The sequence below is a fragment of the Caretta caretta genome, chromosome 21 (assembly GCF_965140235.1).
Source record: "Caretta caretta isolate rCarCar2 chromosome 21, rCarCar1.hap1, whole genome shotgun sequence".
Lineage (NCBI taxonomy): Eukaryota > Metazoa > Chordata > Testudines > Cheloniidae > Caretta > Caretta caretta.
The window spans coordinates 11,799,004-11,818,732 of record NC_134226.1 but is presented as its reverse complement, the minus strand read 5'-3'; the positions used below and the strand labels follow the sequence as shown (position 1 = coordinate 11,818,732).

The following is a 19,729-nucleotide window of genomic DNA, read 5'->3' as shown; positions in this document are numbered from 1 at the left end:
TCCCCCAGGATGGGGCCGCAGAGCGAGGGAGCAGGCGGAGTCGGTGGGAGCTCGCCCCGCCGAGCTGGGAAACCTCCCGGATGCTCTGGTAGCTGAATGCCCTGGCCTTGGCTTGTCTCTGGGGCTGGGAATGGGGAGTGAGTCTGTCTGACTTCCCGAAGGTCACGGTGACCACCTCTTTCTCAGGCCCTTTGTACAGCTCCTTGCTCGGGTGTCTGACCGTGGCCAGGCCAGGCCAGGCCAGCCCTGCCGTTTGGCTGCTTCACCTGTGGTGGAGTCTGGTGAATGTCTCCCTTAGGGGGCTTGGTAGAATTCTCCCCATAGGAGTTTGTGGCAATATAATACACCCTCCCCATGGCTTCCCTTCCATCTCTCTCTCTCCTGTTCCTCTCCTACCCTGTGGGTTACTGCAAGGGCTGATCCCAGCTATCCCCATTTCACTTGATGGTAGTTTGCATTTGTGTGATGCCTCTTGTCCTCAAGGATCCCACAGGGTCATACAAAGATGTACACGCAGCCCCAAAATGCAGCCACCTCTGGAGAGGAAAGTGGCTGGCCCTGCACAATGGTGAGTTTTGGGGCAATCCTCCCCTGGCAGGACCTCGCGTCAGCTGCATGGAACTCTGTAGGCTTAAGAGTGGTGAACGTGGTACTTAGACAACAAAGCCATGTGTTTGGGTGTTTGGAGCCACGTGAACAGGTTTGGCACAGAGCAGGGAAGCCAGTTTCTCCCCTCTGCTCCTTCTCCCCTCCGCACCCCACATTAGGGGCCCCCTTTCTAACTGCAGGGCTGCTGCTCTGGCGGGATCTCCCCCACCCTCCCCCCTTGCCTAGGCAGAGAGCAGCAGGTGGGTGTGAGCTCTTGCCTGAAACTCCCCGCAGGGGGAAATCGAAGTGGAACTTGCAGCCTTGGATTTCTCCCCCTGGCTTTCTTGTCAGCAGGAGCGGATTCTGCACCAGGAGAGGTCACGCCCAGGCTGTAAGCTGAAACTTTTTGTCTTTCAGGTGAGAGGTGCAGCTCGCTGCACTAGCTCCCAGCCAGCAGCCTCCTGTCTGGGCTTGTCTGTGAACTTTTATCCTCTTTAAATGCGGGGGGGTGGGGACCGGGGAAAGAAGGGCTCCCCTGTGGGCCCAGCAAGGACTGACCCATAAGGCAGGAGCTGAACCAGTTCACAGGGCAGCTTCCCTTTACTTCCAGCTGTCCCTTCCTACCCCCTATGTCAACAGATCCTCCTGCCTTCCCAACTCTTCTGGAGCAAATCCTGCTTCCACCCCTGCTCCAATACATCCTAGCTAGCTTCCCCTCTTCGCTCCCCAGCAGCAGGAGGCTCTCCTGATTGCAAACCTGATTGTGCTCCAATTGTGTGGCACAGAGCTGGGGGGACCCGCAGACCGGGATGGGAGCTAGAGGCTGTTGTTCCCAATGCTTCTGCCTCTCCTCCTAGTTAATTCCGGAATGCAGGAACCGTCTCCTCTTACCTTCGCTCCAGGTGAGAATCCTCCTTCCAGTTCTGCTGCAGTAAGATGCTAGGTGCAGAGGCTTCTTGGGAGATCTCTCCCTGACAGCAGTGTCCGGAGAGATTCAGGGTCTGGCTGAGCCATACACCACCTGTGCAGGCTGGTCTCAGCCCCAATGTCACTGCAGAGGAGGGCAGCCCCAGCAATGGAGGGGCAGGCAAGATCCTTGCAGAAGGAGAGTTTAAATGCATAGCTTGAGTTAACAGTGAGGAAAGGACTTACATCCTGCAGACACTTTAGGAAGTATTTTAATTCCCAAGGAGGGTCATGGGTTGTTTAGAAGGGAGTAAGAAGATGGAAATAAGGAAAGGAGAATGTAGGCTGAATGTCAGGACAGCCTTCCTGGCTATGATCTTTATCAGGAGGTGGAACAGGCTCTCTGGGGAAGGGGTGAATACACCACTGCTTGGGTTGGTTTAAAAGCAGCCTGGACAAAGCGCTGGAGAACCAGATGCCACCGTGCACTGGCTGCTAGGCAGGAACTGTGATGGTCTATCTCTGGCTCTAGTGTCTGGGGCTTCTGGTGCAAGCAGGCTGTGTAGGGGATGGTCTCCAGTGCAATTTGAAACAAACCTGCACATGCGTTAGAAGACCCAGCTTAACATAAGAACGGCCAGACTGGGTCAGACCAAAGGTCCATCTAGCCCACTGTCCTGTCTTCTGGCTGGCCAATGCCAGATGCTTCAGAGGGAATGAACAGAACAGGGCAATTATAGTGATCTATCCCCTGTGATCCACTCCCAGCTTCTGGCAAACAAGAAGTTAGGGACATTCAGAGCATGGGGTTGCATTCCTGCCCATCTTGGTTAATAGCCATTGATGGACCTATTCTCCAGGAACTTGTCTAGTTCTTTTTTGGACCCTGTTATAGTTTTGGCCTTCACAGCATCCCCTGACAATGAGTTTCCCCAGGTTAAAAACGAGATGTATTTGGGAGCTTCTGAGATCATCTCGTTCTGTATCGTGTTGTAACCTTGCCCTTGCCTGTAAATAGGGGCATGTCCAGTCTCCAGGACAAAGCTCCGCTCCTAGCTTCCAACCTCATCCTTGGATTTTTCACCCTCCGTCCTCCTGCCTCCCAGCCCGGCAGCATGTTGCTAATGCTCCTCAAACACGGGCCTTTGTTCCTGTCCCCACCTCCCCTCTCTCTGTAAAGGAGGCAGAAGCTGACCCCACCATCAGGAATAGCTTCCACTACACCTGCCTCCCGAGGCCAGACTCTGAGCTGCTGTAAATCCATGTCGCTCTGTTGAAGTCACCAGAGCTACACTAGTTTCCATCCGCTAAGGACCTGGCTCCATGGCACGCTATAGCTCCTGTCTGCATCCGTGTTTCCCTCCCAACCTATGACTCCTAAGCAGCCGGAGATCAGACACATCATTGCTTTAATATTTGATGCAGCATCTCTTGTGCTGTTGTATCCTGCCCTTGTACAGGGGTGTGGACTCGGGCTAAATAGGTCCCTTCCATCTCTGGGGGCGCAGTTTTCCTCTGATAAAGCAGAACGTTCTCCATTACAGTCACCCTGGTGTTTGTAAGATCACACTCTCTGTATGCCTCTATTTCCCCCATGCTTATTCTCCCCCAAACGCAAGCGTTCCCTCCCTCCACTGCTGCATCTGTGAGATTGGAACCCCCCAGCGCCATGTGTATTCCTTCGTGTGCACTGACGGGGGTGCTGGTGTTTGGGGATGGAGTTTGCAGTGCCATGTATTGTTTCCTTATTTTTACCTGGATTTTTAAGGAGCGGCTACAAGAACAGGTGTGGAGCTAAAGTGAGATGAAGGCAGGCAAGAAAACTTGCTCTCAAAATAAAATATAAAATAAAATAGTGGGGGAGAGAGACTGTGATGGGCCTAACGAATAAACAGCTGGCATTGATGAATTAGATATAGTTGGTTATAGACACCCCTTGGAGCCCAGGTATCGTGCTGGCATTGCTGTACGTACCAGCTCTGACCTGTACCATCCCTGCTTTTCCAGTCCTGGGCACTCTTCCTGCACAGGTCCCGTGGTGGGACAGCTGTTCTGCAGAGAGTGCAGGTCAGGAGGTGTGTATTTGTGCACATGTGTGTGCCTGCACTACAATGTCCTTAAAGCCCCCCTTTGCATCCCCCACCCCCAAATCCTGATGTGGCCTTTGCTTAGGGCTGGTTCCTGAAGGCTGCTCAGACTCTCACTGGCTGCCCAGGGCACAAATTTGCCCCCCACAGCTGGTGATTGGCATATCTAGGTCACATGCCCTTTCCTTTGGTCATGCCCCCATCTCTGCTACCCTGATACCAGCAGGGGAGAGTTGTTCTTCACTGGCCCTGTGCTGCCAGGGGATCCCTCTGCGATGGGCTGGTCATGTCATGCTAATGTCAGAGTCTACTAGTAATACAGCACAAAGTGGTCTCACCACGTTGGTGAGAATCCAGCCCAACGCAGTGATTAAAGTAGATTGAAACAGGAACTCCTCTCTGCTTAGAGTGGAGATGGGGGAGCTAAGCTCCCCAGGCTTCCTCGCCTCCCCCTTACTTGAGCTCTTGGCCCTGTGTCTGTGTTTTGAGTGGGATGTTTGGTAGGTTACTTAAGAGGGCACCTGAAGATTAAGGAAGAGAGGAGGGAGGGAGGGGAAAGAGAGAGACGGTAGGAAGGCGAAAAGTGGATGACTGTATCTCTCTGGGGAATGGTGATGGAAGCAGGTAGTTCTCGTGGGCTGTGCTAAAACTTACTGAAGCTCCTGGGAGAATGAGAACTCCCCTAGGATGCTGGTTCCAGAGAAGGTAACTTCTCCGTTCTGAGTGGTGAGGTCACCCCATCTCATACGCACTCAAAGAGGCAGTGGGAGGCTTGGATGAGCCCCAGGAAAGAGGATCGCCATTGGAGGGACCTGTCTGAGAAATGGGGACCTTCACGCTCAAGAGGTCTTGGTCTTGCATCTTGGTCAAATCTGAAACCTTTCTGCACATCAAGGGAAAATCTCACCCCAGCTCTTTGCGACAGCTTTCAGCTCCTTGTGCCCTCCAGAGAGCGTGCTTGCAAAGGTCAGCCAAACTCCTGACCACATTGGAGGGAGCTGATAAAGATGGCAAACTAAGCTGTGGGAGCAGAGTTTGATCCTGCGAGGCCCCTGACATTACTGGAGAACTGATATGAGGGACCTGCAGAACTTGCTGGCTTCCTGGATTTGGGAGAGGAGCGGGCCATGGCCCTGATTTTGAGGGAAGGAATCCCTTTGCCTTCTCCAAGGACAAGCTGATGTAAAAGAAGGAAAGTGACATGTTTTGCTCCAGCCTCCCTCCCCCACCCTGATCAGGTTAGGCAGCCCCACACCTCCAAAGAAAGCCCGGCATTGCTTGTTTCCCAGTTGTTGTTGTGGCCGCTGTTTTGTAAGGGCTGGGTGGAGCCTTGGATTCATCATCTCTTGCACTGTACGTCAAAGCTATGACTCGCCGCTCGCCTGCACCCTCCCTCCAGGAAATGGAGTTGCTTGGCTTGGCAAGACACTGTTTTCCCAGTGGCTACCACTCACACCATGGCCGGGCCACTCTTGGATCTTCCTCCTCGTGTCTCCAACTGGGTGGGGCAGGCCAGCGAGGAGAGAGCGCACTCCTGCTCTATCGTCTTCTGTTCCCCCCCAGCCCCAAATCCTCAGAGCTTTGACTGTGTTGTCACCTGACTGGAAGGAGAGCTCAGGGTGAGCTCTGAGGTTTCCCCACCAGTCGGGTCAGCAGGAGGAGATGTGTGTGGATACTAATTCAGCCGTAAGCAGCGATGGGAGACCTGGGTACTAACACAGGCCTGCATGTGTGTTTGTACAGCACCTAGCACCACACCGTCTCCATCCTGCTTGGGGCTTTCAGCAGCTACTATCATATTAACAGTAATGGCTGGCTGGAGACTTGGCTGGAGAGCTTGGCTAGAGCATCCTGGGTGGGATCTCCTGGGAACACAGGGCTTGCCAGACTGGATCAGCCCAGGATCTCTTCAGCCCAGCATCCTGTCTCCAAGAGGGAACAGTCCCAGTCGGCTCAGAGGACGGTCCTACAGAGGCAGCTTCCTCCTGACCCCCAGTAGTGAAGCAAGAGGGTTCACCTCCCTTCCAAACCTCCCTTCTAGGACCCTCCTGCAATATTTTGCAGTAGTTGCCCGGAAAACTTCAGCGTGTTCCCCCCCGCACAGTGCTGCAGGGTCCTGTGCTCAGCCACGGGGGTTCCTGTGCCCCCCTGGGGTGGGAGGAAGCCTGGTGTCTCCAAGGGACGGGTGTTGTGGAGGGGAAGGCCTCAATATTTTCTCCGTGCGCTGCAAGAAGAAGAAATTCTGCTACATCCTGACCCTGTGCAGAAACGGGGAGGGGGAAGTCTCTCTCGGTCTCTAGCAGGCGTTACCCTGCTGCTCTGTAGCCCGTTTGCCGCCTTCAAAAGCAGCTCCCTGACCCTGTTCCCCTTTGCCTCCTGAGCTAACGAGCTCTTGCCTGCACCTACGCTCCCCTCCCTTGGGTTTGCAAGCTCTCACATGCCCATGCTCCCCCCCAAAAAACTCCTGTCCCTCCCCCCCCCCGTCCCAGTGCAGTACCCACAACCGGGCGTGTGTGTGTGTGTGTGTGTGTGTGTGTGTGTTTGGGGAGCAGGGAAGCTACACAACAGCCGCAGCAGCCTCCCTCTCCATCCCTCCCCCTTCTCTTTGGCTAACTGCTCCAATTCTGTTCTCCTTATTTGGCCACACTGCTCCCAAAGAAGGGGGGGGGTGCGGGTGGAGGACGGGGAGGGGGGAGCAGCGGGAGAGACTGGGTGACATCACGGGGCTCGGGGAGAGACAGGAAAAAAGTTACTTTAAAAAAAAAAAATGAATCCCTGCGCACTTGAACCAGCGGTTTGCTGCAGTTCCTTTAAAAGGAGATGTCTGTACTGGAGACCTCTAGCGCGCTCTCACAGCCCCTCTGGGAAGCCTCTAGCCGAAGGAGACACCTCTGCGCTCAGCTCCCCACCAGCAGCAGCTGCTGCCAAACGTGCACCGAGCCTGCTCTGGGAGCTGGGCAGGAAAGGGGGGAGCGAGAGGGGAGGTGAAGTTGCAGGCGCTGGTTTGAGGCCTGTCTGGCAGAACCTGTCCGGGCAGCGGAGCTTCCCCCCGGAGGCCCCCCATGGGCGCGTTGCGCCCAACCCACAACACCCAGCGACCTTTCAGGGGGAGGGTCAGGCTTATCCAAATAGACACGTTGAACCAGAATCCCAAAGTGAGATGGGGGCTGAGTCTTTCAGAGCTACCTAAGGGATCCGGGCACCTGGCCCCCATTCAGCTCAAGAGGAATTGGGCATCCAAATCTCCTGGGTGCCGCCCAAAATCCTTGCTGGGGATTTCAAACCCTGCTCCCGTCTACAGACTTCGCTTCCAACTCTTCCCATTGCAGCCACTGGGGGGGTTGAGCCTTTGGTGGGGGCAGGCTTTGGCCCCAGAGGGTTTTGCTGGCGAGGCTGGGCTTTGGGCCACGAGAGGGCCCCCAGCAGGGGTGTCGTGCTCAGCAAAGGAGCCTAGTGCCGGCACAGGCTCTGTGTTGTTGTGCGGGGGGGGCAGACACACCAGGCTGAGCCCCCCCCCCGCATTGCCTGTGCTGTGTCCCTGCACTGAGGCCCAACTATGTTGAAATGCAGCAGGCCGGGGGGGGGGCTCCAAGGCAGCGGCATGGCCTGCGAGTAGTGGGGTGATGGTGTAACTAGCAGGGGGGCCGCAGTGAAGGGATACCCACTGCTCTAATGCCCAATATGTAGCAGCCCAGCATTTCTCATGCTGGGGGGGGGGGGGCCAACCCAAATGGGGGGTTGCAAGAGCGGCGGCTGCTGACCGGTTGCCCCGCTCTGAAGGCAGCGCCGCCGTCAGCAGCAGTGCAGAAGTAAGGGTGGCCTGGTATGGGTCATCACAGCCTGAAATATTTTCAAGGGGGAATCCCAGCAAAAAAAGTTTGGGAACCCCTGTACCAGCCTGTATTTCAGGGGTTCTCAAACTGGGGGGTTGGAACCCCTCAGGGGGTCACAAAGTTATTATATGGGGGGCTGTCAGCCTGCACCCCAAACCGCGCTTTGCCTCCAGCATTTATAATGGTGTTAAATATATAAAAACATGTTTTTTAATTTATAAGGGGGCGGTCAAACTCGGAGGCTTGCTATGTGAAAGGGGTCACCAGTACAAAAGCTTGAGAACCACTGCCGTATTCCAGCTCGATTATTTTCCGTCTTTGCATTCAAGGTGGCAGAGAGCCGCTCCCTGCCATGTGCAGTTACCCCTTGAGAGCCAGTCGCTTGGCAGCTGGCTCTTGCGTGATGGGCCGATAATTGCCCAGTAAAGCCCTGCTCTCCTCTCTTGATATGGGTAGAAGAGGGATTCAGAGTTGGGGATGCAGGGTCCTGGAGGGCTGGGCTGTGATGTGGGGCAGGGGACGTGGTCGAGTCTCCGGGGTGGAGGTTCCTATGGGCTGCGCTGTAATGTACCTCAGACCCATCTCTCCTCTGGCTTCAGTAATTTCTGTAGGGGCGTTGCTGCCAGCACTAGGGCCCTGAGCTCTGAGCGCAGCACTCCGGCAATGCACCTTGCTTCCACCTTCTCCATCCTGTCTCTGGAGCCCACCCGAATTGGTGCAGTATTGGAGCGGGGGAGGAGGGCTGTGCTCCCCTGGGCTCACTGGTCAGCGAGCGTTTAGGGCCCAGTCTGGCTCCGCGGCATTCGGCACCCCAGCCCTTTGTCTCATACGTTCACTGCTGGCATCTCTAGCAGAGGAGGAACTTCCCCTCCCAGCCCCTCTGTCCCCCCTGCTCTTCTTTGGCTGGTCAGAGGCAGTGTGCTCTAGTGTGTACGGCTGGGGGCAGGGTGTCAGGAGACATCCATCGCTGACCTTTGCTTTGTCCCCTCAGGTTGTCGAGTTGCCATTTGGGGCTCAGGGTCGGAGCCCAGAGCAGCCATCACAATAGCGTCCAACAGCTGGAACGCCAGCGGCAGCCCCGGGGAGGGGCAGGAAGATGGACAGGAGGGAATGGACAAGAGTCTGGACAATGATGCCGAGGGGGTGTGGAGTCCAGACATCGAGCAGAGCTTCCAGGAGGCACTGGCGATCTACCCCCCCTGCGGCCGGCGGAAAATCATCCTCTCGGACGAAGGCAAGATGTACGGTGAGTAAGACCAGGCCGCACTTGGTTTTAGAAGGGATCCAGGCTTGACCCAACGGACACTGCAGACACTGTGTGCTTATTCAAATATCCATCATTATGTTTCAGAGTGAACATCCAGTTAAGATGACTAAGAGCAGCTCACCACCTCCCTTAGAACCAAATGCTGCCCCTGCATTCCCACTCCAAAGTCCAATTAAATTGAGGATACATCCCTTCGGTTATTCTGTTTTATCTCTGACTCCAGTTCAGGGGTAGAGTAGGGAATTTCCTTGGGTTTGCTGCCAGCGTTCGGTGGTTGGCTCTGGAGATGAAAGTCCTGTCTTTGCTCACAGAATACGTGTAGCCTGACGGAAGTGTGTGTGTGTGTGTGTGTGTGTGTGTGTGTGTGTCCAAGTGGGGATAACGGGTGCCCGAGATGGCAGTAGCTGGGGGCTCAGGATTGAGATGCAAGCACGGGGGGAGCCCAGACCTTGACTAGCAAAGCAGGTTGGGTCAGGATTGAGATTGATCAGCAGAGCAAGTTGGGAGCCTATTGCTGGGGATGCGGTGGGTGGGTCGGGACTGAGCTGCCTTGGGAGAGCTGTGTGGGGCGGGTTCTGCAGCACCTGAGGCTCTGATGTTCAGTCTCTCGCATCCAGTAGATGATTGAAATCCCCCTGTGTCAGCCCCCCGTGTTCTGACCTCATCTGGGTGACTGCTGACTGGCGACGGGAGTGGAGGGTGGCAGAGAGAGAGAGAAGGTAAAAGTGAGTTTCTGAAGGGGAATTGCTCCTCCAGGCTCAGCCCCCAGATGTCCCAAGCCTGGACGTCTCTGACACGGAGGCATTAGGAGCTCTTGGTATGAGCGGTGCCTTCCCCTCTGCCCAGTCACTTTCCAAGGCTTGGCCCTTGCTGTCTGCACCAGGGGCACTAACCTAATGTCTCAACCACAGTATTTTGGGCCGTGTCCCTACCGGCCTGTGGGGACACAGAAAGGGAAGCCAAACTGGGGCAGGAGTGGTGGCCCTCTTGGAATGGCTGAGACCTGTCAAGTGGTGTTGAACTCTGTTCCCCATGCTGAGGATCCACAGTCTCTGTGACATCTCTCCCTTCTCTCACTCCCTCCCTCCCTCTTTTTTTTCACTCCCTCCCTCCCTCTCTCTGCTTTGCCTGCCTGACTGGTTTGGTGAAGTTGCAGGCAGAGAGAGGCTCTGCGCAGGGAGTCCACACACCTGGGGCTGGGCGTGAAAGCTGGTGTGTCTAGCCTCTCGTGCAGGTCACAAACAAAACACTTCCTTCTGCTTCTGAGGCTCCTTCGGCACCACCTTTGGATTTGTGTTTTCAAACTGCGGCTTGGCCTAGAAGTTCCCCCTATGTTGATGGTTTCCCCAGCTCTGAATTTTCGGGGCCACAACCTGAGGGGAGCTAACTACATTCCCAGAGCCTTCTCCTTCCCCCACGTCTCCATTCAAAGCTCCTCCACTTCCATTTCCAACCCAATGGGCCACATTCATCCAAAAAAGTCATGGATTTGGCCTGGTGTCTCCCACTAGAACAGGGTCGCCTTGTCAATACAGGGTCTGGCCGAGGGAAGTCTGTACCCACTGATGGCTTTGGGGTAGTGGGGCCCGTCGCCTCTTGGGTTCAACTTTAAATACGTTATTGGTGTGACAAGATAGGCAAGTGTGCCCAAGTCAGCGCATTAAGCATCTTCAGCTGGAAGCAGGAAGCCTTGTGGATACAGGTACCTGCCTCCACCCATTGACGGTTTAGGGGGTTAGGATGCAGTGCCCACGCTCCAGTTTCCATTGCTTTGTTGGCGTGACAAGCTAAACAAGTGCTTGCCTGAGAAGAGAGTGAGTCTGCGCCGAGGACAGGCCAGCAGTTGGAGTTCGGCCCAGGTCGGTGGCGAGTGTCTTTGTGCGGTGAGTTGGGTGACTCTCAGCCCAGTTCCTGGCAGGTCAGTTGTCCACATCAACACCTTCGCAACTGGCACCTTCACGTGTGTTGTCAGCAGCGAGGCTATTGAAACTCCGCTCCCCTCGAGACGGTCCTTCCAATGCAGACGCGGGATGCTCCTGCAGTCTTTAGGGTTGTCAATCCAGGACTCTTCTCCAGCACTAAAAGGAAGTCCAACCCCGTTTCCAGCATCCTCTGCTGAGATCTCTCAAGTCTCAACAGCTCAGCACAAGGTTGGACTTGCTCAGTGCTCCAAGGAAACGCAGGGAGCTGGTGGGAATGGCACCAGTATTTCAGTATGGGCCACTCTGAGCCCCTGTGCAATGCGAGAGGGGGGATACGCTACTGGAGCGGGGCCTTTCTAATGAAATGGAAAATAGAGGTTTAAACCCCCTCAAACTGTTCTGGGCTTTCTGCCTCCCTCGCTGCTGATGACTAGAGCTGTGTGTAAACACACATGGTCTCCTCCTTCTCTGCTCTGGGCTGAGTCCTCCCGTGATGTCACAACTCAGTGTTTGTGACCTCAGACCTGTCTCCATGGGAATGGACTGTCATAAACACTGTGTTATGACCTCAGAGGATGACTTATGGAGGTGGGGAGGAACACTGTCTAATAGTGGTTAAGGTACAAGACTAAGCTTCAGGAGATCTGGGTTCTGTTCCCAGCACTGCCACCCACTCTACCTCAGTTTCTCCCATCCTTATAATAGCTAGAATACCTACTTTACACTTAATGTGTTCGTCTCTGTAGAGCACTTTGGAATCCTGGGAGGATGCTAGAGAAGGGCTAAGGATTAGGATAGTTTTATATTGATCATATTCTGAGAAACTGGGCACAACTCTTACACCCGATCAGAACTGGCCAGTCACGTCTTTGTACCAATCCCTCTGGAATCAGCACTGAGCTGAAGGGAATTGCAGACTGCTGGTAATGCCTGACTTCTCTCTCTAGTTGCAAAAGACCCTAAAGCACCTTACCAATTGGGCACAGAGCACCCATGAAATGCAGCCACCTCTGGGGAGGGGGACAGTCGCCAGCACACTGCCTTTTTAAGTTCTTCCCTAAGCATTGGCCATTCCATTAACTGCTCCCCTCCCGTGCACTGGTCTCACTGGCTCTCCACGCCTCTCCCCCTGTTCTCAGATCTTCCTGCAGCAAAGCAAGACTTCTCCCCACCCCTGCTCCCAAGATTCTGGACCACCCAAAGGGACCTGCTTCGCTACACCGCCTTTCAGCCCTTGCACCCCTGCTCCTCACTCATGCCACCCGGCGGGGGCCCTTCTAGCCCAGGGCATCAGGGACGGAGGCGCGGGGATTCCAAAGCGGGTGCATTGTTTGGATTTCTCTGGGAATAGTTGGAGTGCCGCTGGGGAGCTTGGCCTCCACTCAACAAACCCAAGTGTGCAAACTGGTTTTTCCAGCCCCTGGGAGACATCTGGCAGTTGCTTAAAGAGACAGCAGCCCAGTTCTGCTTTCTTCTTCCACACTGCCTCACTTGGTTCAGAAACTGATTTTCACCTTCTTATCTCGCTGCATCCCCCCCACACACACTTTCTCTCTGCCTCACCCCCTCCCCACTTCCGCTCTCTTTTGTAGGCAGTGTTTAGAACTGGAGGCAGGGCTGCGGGAAACCTTCCTAGTCTCCCTCCTGGAGGAGAGAGCAAGGAGGGGGTCTGTTGAACCGAACATACAGTGGGCCCCGGTCTGCCTCTAGTCTGGGAGGGGGCTCAGAATAGCCGGGCGAGCTCATAGTCCTTGTGCACCCCAATCCGCCTGCAGGAGTGTGGCTTGGGGAGGTTGCGTGCTTTCCTACCCCAATCCTAGTTCTTCTGGGAGAGGAGGCATTGAAACCGCCATGACCCTTGCCTCTGATCTTTAAATTGTGATGTGAGGATGTCAGTTACTCAGCCAGACGTGAGGGGTCTATTACAGGAGGGGGTGGAAGAGATTCTGTGGCCTGCAATGTGCAGAAGGTCAGAGTAGATGATCATGATGGTCCCGTTCTGGCCTTCAGGTCTATGATCTGCGTGGCCTTGAATGAATCCCTGGGTTTGTGCTTCCCCATTTGCCTGGTAGGGCTGTTGACCCTTTTCATGGGCGTTATTTCCAGCATGTATGAGCGCCCTGTTTGACCCCCTGACGAGAAACCCCATGGAGAAGCCAAGGCTCTCCATGCTGGAATAGTGGAAGCAATGGCAAATGAGTCATTGGCTGAGCATAATCCAAGGGGAAAGGGGGGTCCTCTCCACAGGAGAAGGGCTTAGCTCACACCTGGCGCGGGTTCTCCAGGTCACATAGCCCCAGAGGGCTCCCTGAACCAGGGCTGGGTCAGCCGTGACCAGAGGGAGACTAACCCCAGTAGAGCCAGGGAACCCCACTGTTTATCTGGGCAAAGGGGGTGCTGTTCATCTACTCTTACCCCATTGCCTTTTGTTCCTGCCCAACCTGCTTACCTCCCAGTACTCCAGTATCCCACTAAGAGAATACTCTTCTACCACTAGCCCCAGACTCTCCATTGGAACCAGTAACGTCGTGGACCCTTACTACAGCATTCAGTAGTATTTTCTTCTCTGAGGATTTCTGCAGTAACATCCGCTCCCAACAGCTTACATGAGTCTCCCTACAGTATTGCTGGCCGTTGTTAGCTGTATTACAGTAGGGCCTAGAGGTCCCAGCTGAGACCGGGACTGCTTTGTGCTGGGCCCTGTACAGACACGCAGTATGAAGCAGTCCCTGCCCTGAAACACTTGCAATCCCCTGCTGTAGCATTCTTTCCTTGGGATGCCACTGTGCTCTGACAGGATCAGAGCTCTTGCCGGCGATGGGCCTAGACAGGACATGGCAGGGCATTCTGTAGCTTCCCTGGGTGAGACTTTCTCCAGCCCACCAGCATGGCTACCTATCCAGGCAGGCCTTAGAGATGGGATTTTCCAGAGGGATCCCAGAGCATTGTAGCTCTGCTGTGGTACTTGCAGGGTGGGGGTGTTCTGATTGCAGAGGGACTGAGCTCCCAGCATAGAGAAGCAGAGGGAAGCGGTGGAAGGGGGGCAACCTTGACCTCTGGTAACCTCTAGCATTTGAATTGTAGCCAGGCTGTGAGCATGGGGAGACAGTGGAGGGCCGGGGCTTGTTGGGCAAGGGGTGTCTCTCGGGGTTGTTGCCAGGAACTCAGGGAGCCTGCGCCTTGCCCCCAGACAGCAGGTGTAACTTGAGTTGGACTCGGCCAGGGCTGGTATGCTGCGGCGCGTGGATTGGCTGGAAGGTTGTCCCACTAGGTTATTTTTAACAGAGCCGTCCAACTGGTTCACGTGGTGGTGTCAGGGGAGAGGAATTTGGGGAATGTGGTAATTTGGAGGAGGGACGTGCCCTCCTAGAGGGAATGGCACAACCTCTGGTGAATCACGGGGCCGGGACAGCCCTGCAAAGCCTGCCAGTACCAGAGAGTGAGAGAGCAGGACCCTTAGCTACCTGGTACCATAGAGACGGCGAGGGGGGGCATGCACAGGGGCCTTCCCGCTGTTCTCAGAGACAGACACGCACAGACTTAGCTACGCAGGTACCATAGAGACAGTGGGGCCCACACAGAGCTGTCCTGCTGGTACCACACACAGGGAGCAGAGAATAGGGTTAGTGTGCGCTAGTACCAGAGAAAGAGACACACGCAGCTCCATGGTACGCACGCACACACAGCTATGCAGAGGGAGGAGAGTTACCCACAGCACAGTTAACCACAGGGTGCTGGGGGGCGCCAAGGGAGAAGTGACACATGCTGTTAAAATAGAGGTGAGGGGAGAGGACACACCGGGCAAAAGGGAGACCCACACAGTTGCAAAGCTCAGTCCCAGAGGGGGAGACCCGCTCACAGTGCTTGGGGAATGATGACCCCTTGAGGCCTCTGCAAACTTCCAGAGCACCTGGAAGAGGCTCCCACTGCGCAGAGGACCCTGCGATGGCGGGGCCGGAGGTGGACTGTTAATACCCACTGAAAATATTCCAGTGTCCCATGCCCATAGTGCACCGTCTGTGCTGTGCCCCACTGCGGGGCGTGGGCTGCCCCATATGGCTGCGCTGTGTTTGTAGTTCCTTGAGCCGTGCTCAAGACTGGGAGGATGGTGGGGATATAGGAGAGCTGGTGTGTCCCCACAATGGGAGGGCGGGAAATACAATCACCTCACATTGACCCACTCCACCCCACAGTCCTCCCCTCCCGGCAGGCTCCTGCTGTACATTGTAGGACTGTAGGACGCCTACTGACCCCGAAATCCCTCTCCTCCACTGGGGTCACTTTTTCTTCTTTTCTCCCCACCCCACCCCTTGTCCTCCTTTCTCCACCCTCCTTTTCCTCTCATCTTTGCCCCCGTGCCTCTACGCTCAGCGCTGCCCTCTCCTCTCAGCATCTCCTCCCTTGCCACGCTTTGTCCAGATCCAGGGATCTTCAGGGTTAGCTCCATTGCTCTCTCACACACCCTGCCGCCCCTCTTCTGCTTCCTCCCATGCCTCCCACCATGCTGTGGGGCCAGGCCTGCCTGGAGTGCAGCCTCTTCAGGTCACTAGGCCTCCCTGCTAGGCCAGGGCCCACCATGACTCTGGATCCTTCAGGTTGCTTGTCTCCCAGGTCCTGGCCTAGCTGTAACCCCCAGGCTCTTGTGCTCTGACAGCCCGCCGGGGCGTCAAGAATGAGATCCACGCTGCCAGGGTGAGCAGGTGGGCACCTGCCATGTCCTTCCAACAGCACCTCTCCAGGGCATAGCTAGCGTTGGGCACCAATAACAACCGGGCAGCTGCCGCGCCTTGTGAGGGGAGCGATGCAGAGGCCGAGAGAAGTGGCGTCTGGGGCGCTCGGGGTTGGAGGGTGGAAGAGCAGATCTCAGACCCCGGGGGTGAACAAGAAGGGAATGGCGGCGTCAAGCCAGGTACTTAGCAGTTGTTCCCTGATGACTCTCCTTGGGCTGCGTTTCTTTCTAATGTGCAGTTTGCAATGGAGAGGCTGCAAGGGGAAATGCATCTAACAGTGCCAACGTGCCAGCCCCCCAAGGGAGCAGCCTCACCGGGCCCCTCAGATAGTGTGGGGAGAGGCTGAGGGCTGGAATCTCCTCCTCTCCCTCACATCTTTGGGGTAGCCCAGTAGGTACAGGCAGGTCAGGCTGGGCCTCGGCCCACCTGATTCTGTGTGGCTAGAGACTAGGAAACCAGAGCCCCTGGTTGTGGGCGTTTATGGGAATGCAGGATTAGCTACAGCTGCCTTCTAAGGGGAAGTAGTCCAGCCATACCCTGTGGGGGCCAGTGTTAACCCAGGGCGCGGGGAATCACTCCAGCTGTTCCCTGTGGGGAGCCCCATTACTCCCAGGCAAGCTTGCCTGTGTGTGTGAGGGAAGAATAGCCGAGTGGATGGGCCACTGGGCTGGAACTCAGGAGACAGGAGCTCTGTTCCTGTCCTGCTGGCTGACTTTGGGCAAGTCACTGCCCCATTTGTTGTGCCTCAGTTTCCCCCATCTGTAAAGCGGTCTCACAGGGGAAGTGAGGATTGGCTAATGCCCCTCACAAACTACAGTGAGGGCACCAGGGTGGCATGCTTCATCCCACCATGTAGGGGCGTGCTAGCCCCCATTGGTATGAGGGCCTGCTCAGGTCACCAGTAAGAGGGCGCGTGAGTGCTCTGGGGGCAAAAGGGGGGGGTCTGCCCTACCCCCGTAAGGGGTTGCACCCCCCTCAAGGGTCAGGGTCCGTGCTCCAGCTGCTCTTTCTGGAGGGAGCATTGTTACTCCCACATGTGGAGCCTTCCTTCTCTTGCCCTCCCCGGGAGGCATGGGACGCAGCACAGCACCTGGCGCTGTCTGTCGCCCTGCGGCTGGCGGGATTTGCAGGGGCATGAGGAGGGGGCGAGGGGCACTCGTGCTTCTTCCCTTACAGTGTGAGGCCTGTTCGGAGAGCCCCTCCCCCTGTCCCCAGAAAGCGTGGGGCGTCCGGCGCTGCTACAAAAGTTGTTTGGCTTTTTGACTTTTTTTTTTTTATCCTAAACTAGCTCCAAGGGCATTTCGACTAGCTCCAACCACCACCATCTGGTCCATTAAAATAAATCTGGCATGCTTCCCCACCCCCACATCGGTTGGGAGTGGGGGGGGGGGGGAGGAGAGAGAAGAAAGCTCCCAGCTGCTTCGAGGGTTGAATTTAGATTGGCCACAGCTGGCCTGTAAAATGTGGAGCAAAAGCACTTCTGCTTCGGATTAGGCCGAGGATGTCGGGCAAGGCTGTTTAAAAGGCCAGCACTGCTGGAAATGCGGATTGGGCAATGGGAGAAAATGGGGGGCTTGCCAATGTGACTCATATCTGAAGCCAGATCCCATTTCCGCAGCATGTAGAGTTGCCCGTTTCCCTCCCGGGGGGAGGGGAGGGAAGGGAAGGGGTGTCTCCGAGAGCAGTGTTCCCAAAGCACCAGGTTCCCGGTGGAGCGAGCACAGAAAGCTCTCCTGCCCCTCTTCGCAGTGTCCTCCGAGAGCGGGAGGGAAGGAATCCCGTCCCGCAGATGCAAAATGGGAGGAGTTTCTGGGTGTCCCATGTCTGCGCCCAGCTCTCTGATCGGCACAAACCGCCCGCCATTCGGTGTGTGCCGTCAATCGGAACGGTCCCTCCATTGTGGTTATTTCATTCTGTCCTGGCCCCTTTCTTCCCATTAACGCTGTCACCCGGGCTCTCACAGACCCTTCCAGCCTGCCCCACCAGCTGGCTCAGTCTTGCCTTGACAGCTGCCAGGACAGCACCACCTTCTGGCAAAGCCTTGTCACTTGACATGTGGCTTGGAGAGAAACCTTGGTTAGGCCAGGGCTGGGATGTGGGGGGAAGGCTCCACTTGGACTAGGGAAGAGAAGTGTTTGAGTGTCGGGGGCAGGGCAGAGGACCTGGCAAGATGCTCCTGCTTTGATCTTGTTCTTACTCTGCTCTTAGTCTTGTTCTTACTTTGGCTTGCTCTAGGTCGCAATGAATTGATAGCGAGATACATCAAGCTCCGGACGGGGAAAACACGGACGAGAAAACAGGTAAAAAAAACCCTGCTTTACTTTATTTGAAGAAAGTGTCTGAGTGTGAGACCTTTGGCTGATAGGCTCGACCTCGAGGACAGTGCTGGGAGTCTGGCTCGCTCCGCTCGGCTTGTCGTTGCGCCCTGGGAGGACGAGGAGGGACTGTGTGGCAGTCCGGATGCCTGGGTTCCGCTTCCAGCTCTGCCGCTGGCTTGCTGCACGTCTTACGTTTCCCCTCGCTGTGCCCCTTTTTCCCTATCAGTGCAATGAGGATCACGCTGAGCTGTGTCATGGGGGAGGTTATGGGGCTCGGATACAGCTAGTCAAGCTCTCTGGGAGCTGCTACAGCCCAGCAAAGGGAGGGATAGTGATCGTTGAGACCCCCACCACCACCCCACTGCTTATCGGATGCTTGAGTTCCAGGAACTGATCTGTTCCTGCACAGTCGTCTTATCTCCTCCCGTGGGCTTCAGCTCGCTGGGCAAGCGGGGCTGGGTGAGCCTCCTGTACACTGTGCCTGCCAGCGTGGCACTCTATGGTCCTCTGGGTGTGGCCAGGCCAACTAGAGATTGATGAGTCTCCTGCAGCAATGGCTAACAGCCTCTCTTAGCTGGTGCAGTAGAGGCTCTTGTGCTAAGATCCCGCGGTTCCCGGCTGCTGACGTCCCACCGTGAGGTGTCAGAACCCCTGGAGTTTGGGATTCCGTTGGGATCGGCCCTCCGGTGTGTGCCTCCATAGCCCAGCGTCGCCCATCCCTGAGCCTCCTGAGAGTCCCGATGGGCCCAGCCACGTCCCAAGAGCAGCCCTCTGCATGGGGCAGCGACATGACCGCCTCCCCTCCTGGGGGGAGCTGTGATGGCGAGTGGGGCATAGGGAGTGTTAATTGAACCTTCAAAAGTCATTTGATTTGGGGTTTGGCTTGTGATTGGGCCTAGGGCTCATGGGGTCTTCCTGTTTTATACACACCCGGCCCTATCGCTTCTGGAGGAATCTGGGCCTGAACCCAAACACCTCTAGTTTCAAACCTGGATCTGAATTATGCACATCGCCCCTTTCTTCCTACTAGGCCAGGCCAGCCTCCAGCTCTGAACGGTCACTGGTGTGTGAGATCTCTAGTGAAATCCTGCGTCTTTCACCCCTCTCTTCTAGATCCAGTTCTAGAGCCCCTCTCTGCCAGTACTCTTTACCAGGACAGGGGGCACTTGTATAACCCAGGTGCCTCAGATACCCCAGTGCTGATGCACTAGAAATCTGTCCTGTCAGCCGTGGGCATGGGCAAAGAGCTCTCTCCCACCCCCACCAGAAGCTCAGACTGTTGTAAGGCTCAGTGGCAGGGGAATCATAGAGCTCCTTGTTCCCACTGGCTACCTGCATCCCCTCCCTCCAGCCAGCCCCATGCTCCTTGCCCCCATTCATTGTATTGGGTGAGGTGTGCAGAACTGGGGACGAGCGCCAGGGCAGCATTGAAAATCAGCTGGAGGCGAATCACACCTGCTGTGGGAGCTCTGGGGTGTTACCTGCCTCGTGGCACCAAGGGAGCAGGAGTCCTGTATCCATTTCCATGACCATGTCAATGAGTGCTTCTGGACCAGTCCAGGGACGGAGCTGATTGTCCATAAGCCTTGAAGAGGCTCTTTTCATTTGCAACAGGTCAGGTTGCCAACAGCCATCCTGCTGCTCCCCATGCGAGAAAGTCCCTCTGGCTGTGTCCAGTGCATGCACTGTGATGGGATTAGAAGAGCGGGTCACTGGTGCTGTGACTGGCTATGGTTTGTAGCGGGGTTCCTGCCAATGTGAGGGGGAAAGGAACTTGGAAATCTGACTTTTGCTCCCCGCTGGCTTGTGACAACAGGTAGCTCTAGACTGGCTGGCAAGAGGAGCTGTGATGGGGGGCAGGACAGTCTAATGAACTGGGATTTAGGAGACAAGGGTTCGATCCCCAGCTCAGACACACACACCTTGTGCAAATCATTAATCTACCCTTGTGCCTCAGCTCCCCATCTGTAAAATGGGAATAACAGCACTGCTCTACCTCCCAGGAAGGATAAAATCCATGAGTGATTGCTACTGCATTGATGGGGGCAGTATAAGCACCGTAGATAGACATATTGATT

General features: G+C 55.8%; 1 protein-coding gene across 3 annotated transcripts in view; it reads left to right on the top strand.

Annotated features, from left to right (window-relative positions):
- The window catches only part of TEAD3 (TEA domain transcription factor 3), a 57,179-nt gene that overhangs the window by 18,081 nt on the left and 19,369 nt on the right, over positions 1-19,729 (top strand). For all 3 annotated transcript variants that reach the window (XM_075122004.1, XM_075122005.1, XM_048827090.2), the window contains exons 2-3: positions 8,406-8,660; positions 17,569-17,633. In XM_075122004.1, coding sequence (XP_074978105.1) covers positions 8,525-8,660; positions 17,569-17,633 — 201 coding nt within the window. In that variant the 5' untranslated portion in view covers positions 8,406-8,524. The remainder of the gene's footprint in view (positions 1-8,405; positions 8,661-17,568; positions 17,634-19,729) is intronic.